General features: G+C 47.1%; 3 protein-coding genes across 3 annotated transcripts; 1 reads left to right on the top strand and 2 right to left on the bottom strand.

The window, feature by feature from the left end:
* The first annotated feature begins 222 nt into the window (after positions 1-222).
* LOC128297292 (39S ribosomal protein L17, mitochondrial) lies at positions 223-1,369 on the top strand. The gene has a single exon (XM_053032911.1). It carries the CDS (start codon positions 340-342, stop codon positions 961-963), a length of 624 nt encoding a protein of 207 aa, XP_052888871.1. The 5' UTR covers positions 223-339; the 3' UTR covers positions 964-1,369.
* A 1,045-nt stretch (positions 1,370-2,414) lies between these two features.
* Positions 2,415-4,014, bottom strand: LOC128310326 (probable cytochrome P450 4d14). The gene is made up of 2 exons (XM_053046944.1): positions 3,377-4,014; positions 2,415-3,306 (listed from the first exon to the last, which is right to left on the bottom strand). Exons 1-2 carry the CDS (start codon positions 4,012-4,014, stop codon positions 2,415-2,417), a joined length of 1,530 nt encoding a protein of 509 aa, XP_052902904.1.
* Positions 4,015-4,369: 355 nt separating this feature from the next.
* LOC128298968 (probable cytochrome P450 4d14) lies at positions 4,370-5,968 on the bottom strand. Its single transcript, XM_053034793.1, has 2 exons — positions 5,337-5,968; positions 4,370-5,270 (listed from the first exon to the last, which is right to left on the bottom strand). Exons 1-2 carry the CDS (start codon positions 5,966-5,968, stop codon positions 4,370-4,372), a joined length of 1,533 nt encoding a protein of 510 aa, XP_052890753.1.
* Between the last annotated feature and the right edge of the window lie 823 nt (positions 5,969-6,791).

Raw genomic sequence — 6,791 nt, 5'->3', positions numbered from 1 at the left:
ATTCGTTGTTAATTACCGTTTTTTGGAGCCTGAAAGTGTTAAATGAAAAAAAATGGTATATTACTACACAATAAGCTGAGGAACTCAAAAATCCGCGTTTTTTAAAATTAATTATCCACAACTATATTGCACATCAAAAACAAAAAAAAAACCGTGATGCAACGAATACCACTGTGCCTTTGCGTGTTTTGACAGCTGTGCTGTCAACAAGAACAGCCGGGCAAAATGTGCTGTTTTGATTAAATAACGCAAGTGAATCTTGGTGCCGGTGCATTTTTACTGAATCAAATCAGTCTTTTTTTGGTGAACTAGCAACTTAAAGTACGGCAGCTTTCCGCTATGAATCAAGCCGAAGTAACGAAGTTAATGTCCCAGCTGCGGATAGCGATTCGCCCACGACATCGTAACTTGAAAAATCCCGACGGTCCCGAAGGCCGGTTAAACAAGTTGCGCAAAACGGTGACGGCGCTGGTGAAACACGAGCGAATCGAGCTAAATCATCAGCGGGCGGACGAAGCACGCGGATACGCGGAACGGCTGATATCGGACGCGATACGGCACGGGGATTGCCACAAACCCACGATGGAGATGGCCGATTATTGGCTGCTGGAGAAACAGCTGGTGCACAAGCTGTTCAAGGTGCTCGTACCGCGGTTCGAAGAGTACAAGGTGTCCGCAACGCGAATGTACAAAGCCCCCAAAGAATACCCGGGCTGGTATCGAAAGCGAGCGGTTTTGGAGCTCCGAGGCAATCCTTATCCATCGCTGCTTCCCAACCAATCCAACAATCGAAACCTGCTGCATAATGTGCTCATGGATGAAGCGAAGAAAGACTACCGGAGGGAAAAGTATGCGGAAATAGCATCCCAGATTGGATCGGAAGGTTCGCAGCCAGTACAAGGATCGGCCGGGGAAAATATGACCAGCAGCGAACAACCAAAAGCGACACAACCCCAAACATAGTTCAGTGTGTATCTGTAGCCATAACGTCATTTGTTTAGATTTATAGTAGAACGCGAATACGATAAATAACAGTAAAATAAAGCAGAGCGAGCAATGGAGAAAATTCCTGGTCTCGCTAAGATTAAATGTAATACTGTGTGGCGGGATTGCACGCTTATCGATTTTCTGCGTTTTGGGTGCCTCATGGATGCTGCTAGGATTATTTACAATCGCTATCTGGGGACGAGAGGACAACGCATGGCATATCATTCTGGTGCTGTGTGTATGCATTGTTCGTACGATTCAAACGTACACTAGAAGGATACAATCGTAACTGTGTCAAGGATGTTAGGCATCGTAGTGCGTTCACCAAACTGTGTAGTACACGCAGGACCGAATCATTATGGGATCCAGCAGGCTTGATTTCCCCCCCATTTCTCATCCGAAAACTAGTATTTGAGGATGGGGCAAAATAAATTGGATGTAACACGATACCGCGAGGAACGAACATTGAGTCTTTCACAGACAACCGTTTTTTTTTGGCCCAATCCAAAGAAAAAAATATAAATTTTGTGCATTATTTTTATTTATTTTTTACAAATACATATTTTGCCCACCCATTCATCAAACAGGAAATTTTCTTCACCTAGAAAGATGACGCACCGTGTGGCTGGGGGGAATTGTCGAAAACGTGCTTTGTTGCCACGCTGCCAAATTACCATACCCACATGATACATGAACAGCGTAGGCTCCATGCTCAGCAAACTCATATTGATGATTGGAACAGCCAAACGAAATATTGTGCACGCAATCAACATTTTTATACCCAGTTCATTATTCTTGCCCTCAACTCCTCGTTCCTCCAACCGAAAACCCGGCAGGTTACCGGAAATTGCACCAGCACGCACGTTAATAGCCTCCGTACCAGCAGATGCGAGAGAAACCCGAAACGATAAGTTCATAAAAAGTCCGCAAGATATCAATTTAACAAACGACTTCCCCTCCGAAACAGGAACAATATCATTCCTCTTGGTTCCGACTCTAGTCGTTTGGAAATGTACGCTGAAATTTGGACAAGCTTCACTCCTTCACATCCTGTTCGGATAGATGTGTTTTGGGGAGCACGTCCGTACAACCAGAAACCGTCTGTAGTTGATGTTTGCATTTGATTACAAGTGATGGCAGTGACATGATCATGCCCTCAGACATGGACGGTCTGACGCCAGCAAGACCAGACAATGACGACCGTAATGGCTGTTAGGCCGAGAGCTGTTTTTTATGGTTCGGAAAGTGCAACGGTCATAATTATGATGGCATACACTCTTCACTGGGTTGGGGGACCGAGGGACAAATTGTTCCACAGGACCGTGGGCTTAACGACCTTCAGTATTGAGCAAATCATCCCTTTGGATTAGTTAAGAGGAATATTGTGTATTTTGCAAGAACGTTCTATATCATGTTACATTCGAAAATTAAACTACTAATGAGTTTCTTTCCACAATTTTGACGAACGCCCCACCGAACGGTTTGAGTGTGAGGTCGGCCTTTACCTGCATTGCATTTTCCTCCTCGCAGGGTAGAAACCGGTATCTAGAGAACAGCTTAACCAGCATCGTTTTCATCTCCAGCATGGCAAACCGTTGTCCAATGCATGATCTGATGCCGATACTGAACGGTAGATAGGTGAATGGTTGAGGCTCTTCTACAAACCGTTCCGGTCGGAACTGGTCCGGATCCGGATAGTAGTCCGGATCATTCTGCATGACGTAGATGTTGAGCATCACCTCCGTACCGGCCGGTATCGTAACACCATCGATAACCATATCGCCGGCCGATAGCCTTCCAATCATCGGTACCGAAGGGTTCAACCGTAGCGTCTCCTTGATGACCAACTCCGCGTACTTCAGATCCAGCAGTGAAGAGTACGTCAAGTTAACAGACCCAACCTCACCCGTACCATAAGTGGCCACAATTTCTTCGTACAATCGTTGCTGGCAGGCCGGATTGCGGGACAGATGGTACAGGGCAAAGCTAACGCACGACGAAACAGTTTCATGTCCGGCAAACATAAACGTATCAACTTCACCGCGAATATCGTTATCGGTCAACGGTTCCTCACCATCGTGCCGGGTTTCCAGCAGCAGATCCAAAAACGTCATCTTGCACGTACGATTCTCTTCGTCCCGGGCCGCCCTGGCAGGAGCATCCTGAATCCGCTTCACACGCTCACGAATCACGGAATCCGTAAATTGGTGGATTACCTGTAAGGCATCTTTGTGGCGCCGCCCAGCACTGGTGCATGCGTAAAGCGTATCGTTTGTTAGTAGCGGATTGAAGACCCGTTTGTACACCAAGTCAATCATTCTGTGGGAAGACACATTGCACTGCTGATTATCGCGATCATGGTTCAAGATCACGAACACTTGCTACTTACGTTTCAGTTGCTTCGACAAATTGAACCTTGGGCTTGGACTGACACTCCAACCGTACACCCATAGCCGTCTCACAGATAATGTCCATTGCACAATACCGCAATGGATCGTATATGTCGATGTCCCGACCACCAGCCAGCGGGGCCAACTTAAGCATCAATACGTCCGTCTGAGTGATCATAGTGCCCAGAAAGTCTTGCAGCATCTTCAAGTGGAAGCCCGGATTGATTACTTTCCGCCGCGCAGTCCAGTGGGATCCACTAGTCAGAACACTGCTAATGCCAATCCACGATTGCAAAAAGCGATAGAAAGATGACTTGACAATCGTTTTCGACTGTATCACCTGTTCGAAGACGCGCGGATCGCTGGTGAGCAGCTTGAACTCATTGCAAAGCTCCTGCATGACCAGATTCTTCCCGTACCGCTTGTGACAGTCGACTATCGCACGCAGTACACCGTCGGATGTGGTGTGCAGAAAGAGGTGCGCACTGCCCAGCAGCGGAACCGAGGGTAGTGTCCGAAAGTGTGGCAATTGTTTCAGCAGTGCCGCCGCACGACGTCGGTTCCGGAGCACTTTCCATGTGATGTACAGGATCGCGTAAAGTAACAGAGCAAGGAATAGTAGGACACTGATCGCCATCGTTGCTGCACTTCAAATGATCGTTCGCAATGTTCCATCGCACAGCGTGGCAAGAAGGTTTTTATGTATTTTGGAAAGAAGCAATTGCAAACATGACAATCATCACTGGTGATGAGGTCATCACCTCAAGAACTGAACTACATCGCTTATCTTGTTCTCCGCGTTATGCTCGTGTAATCGCTACATTCTGCGAAATATTCCACAGAATTTCATTTTATTATTATATATGATTGACGCATTGCAATCGATTGCTTCCAGATAGTTTCAACGCATACGCATTCTACTTATCTAGAGCTATGTGGGGGTTTATACATATTCTTCGCTCATCCTATCTTATCTCATCGGCCGACTCCCCTTACCTTGGAACAATCTTAACGAACGCACCGTTTACCGGTTTTAGCGTCATGTCGGTTTTAATACGCAGAGCGTTATTGGCGTCGCACGGCATAAATCGATAGTTGGCCAACAGTTTCACTAGCATTGTTTTAACCTCCAGCATCGCATACCGCTGCCCGATGCAGTTCCGGGCACCAACACTGAACGGGATGTAGCCGTACGGTTGCCGCTTGGCCGACGCTTCCTCACTGAACCGTTCCGGATCGAACCGGGTCGGGTCGGGGTACAGTTCAGGGTCGTTGTGTAGCGCGTAGATCAGAATGCCGAAATCCATACCCTTCGGAATGGTTACACCGTCAATAAGCATATCGCCTGCCGATCGACGGCCTATGATCGGTACGGACGGATTAATACGAAGCGTTTCCTTGATGATCATGTCGAGATACTTCAGCTCCTGCAGTGTACCGTATGTAAGCTCCTGGCTCTTAGCGTCCGGACCGACAATGACCTGAATTTCTTCGTACGCTCGCTGCTGGATGGTGGCGTCACGGGAGAGATAGTAAGCGGCAAAACTGATGCAAGACGTCGTTGTATCGTGGCCGGCAAACATGAACGTGTCTACCTCCTCACGGATTTCCGCATCGGATAGCGGTTTACCATCAATCGTGACGTTTAGCAGCAGATCAAGCAGCGTCATGCGACGCTTCCCATAAACGTCCTCTTCTTCGAGTTGTTCCTGTGCCCGCTGCCGTTCACGTTCGTCCTGCAGCTGCTTCTTGCGCTCGCTTATCACCTGATGCGCGAAACCGTGCACCACCTTTAACAGATCCTCCTGGCGGTTGTGTGCCTTGGTAAACTGGAATGCCCATTTGTACTCACGCAGGAAGGAAAACAGACGCTTCAGGATGATATCCGAGATTCTGTAAATGAAAGTGAAATTAGACAAAAAGAACTTTTCTTCTGACACGCAGTCGAATTCCGCTTACTCTTTCACCGCCATCACATATTCCGAGTTTGGTTGCAGCTGTGTGTTCAGCTTTACGCCCATGGCGGACTCGGAGATGATGTCCAGCGCACAGTACGTCACATGCTCGTAGATATCGAAATCCTTATCGTGAGGGCTCTTCTTCAGCTTCTCAACCAGCACATCCGTCTGGTGGTTCATGATCACAAGGAAGTCTTCCAGAATTTTGAAGTGGAACGTAGGCGTTATGATCTTCCGACGCTGGGACCATTTCGAACCGGTCGATACGACCAGCCCCGTACCGAGCCACGGCACCATAAAGTCGTAAATGATCGATTTCTCGATCGTGCGCGCTTGTATCACCTGCTCGATCACTTTCGGGTCGCATATCTGCATCGACGGATAATTGAACAGACTCTGGGTGATGAGATTCCGACCGTACCGCTTATGGAACCCGGTAAAGGTGGCGAAGATTCCTTCGGGTGTTGGATCTTTAAAGTGATACGCCGACCCAAGCACCGGAATCGAAGGTACGACTGCGAAGCTTGGAAGTTGCTTGGCAAGTTTGGCCACAGTAGCCCGGTTCCGGATGATGGTAGTGACCACCCAGACGATGGCAATGCCGACGAGCGTTGCTAGCAGCGCTAGAAACATCTTGACCACCTTCAAGGTTACACCGAATAGTGAGAATAAGATGTGACACTCGAGAGCTCTGTGACGTAACGGATGATTAATTAAAGGGGCACCTCGTTGTACGCGGACACCTGCTGCTGTCGTCGTATACCAAAACAACTAACTTTGCGTTTAGCCGTGACCGTCAATAATATACTCCGGTGGGCGCTATCTCGCTGCGTGAGTGTGCGTTTCAGTGCGTTCAGTTAATTCGGTTCTTTATGCTGGTGAACGTGTAATGTTGACCGTTTATTGTGGTTTGGAATGTTCCAAAATATACATCGCTCAAGGCAGTAGTTGTTAGACGCAGCATAGAAATGGCGTGGAATAAACCATGTGGTTTGTTTTTAAATACACGCTTTGATGCAAACGTTATTTCACTCACACACGATTTCGAATAGTTTTCGATTCATGATTATGATTTATGATTATTAAATCATAAACGTATTATTCTATTTATATGGAAAGGAAACTAAGAAACGCTGGATACAGATGAGCGGGACTGGATTTCAGATTTTACGTTATCAATGATACACCTGAGTAATAAGAATGATGAAATAATACTATGTGCAACTGAAATTGAACTTAAATATCGATCTATATTTTTTTTGGATTGTCAGAGGAGAGAAACTTCATAGAGAATCCGCATCCTTAGCCAAGGAAGCTTGCTTAGTGCATCCTGACAACCACAATAATCAGGAAACTGTCCGTTTCGCCGGAGCGCCTACGGACTAACAACTCCTCAAGCCTCGTAACCTATGCCGGGAGGCCCGTTAGGACATTTACGTCAGCGAATTATCTATAA

Source organism: Anopheles moucheti, chromosome 2, assembly GCF_943734755.1.
Source record: "Anopheles moucheti chromosome 2, idAnoMoucSN_F20_07, whole genome shotgun sequence".
Lineage (NCBI taxonomy): Eukaryota > Metazoa > Arthropoda > Insecta > Diptera > Culicidae > Anopheles > Anopheles moucheti.
Note: the sequence above shows the minus strand (reverse complement) of the source record. Positions and strands in the feature narration are given on the sequence as shown.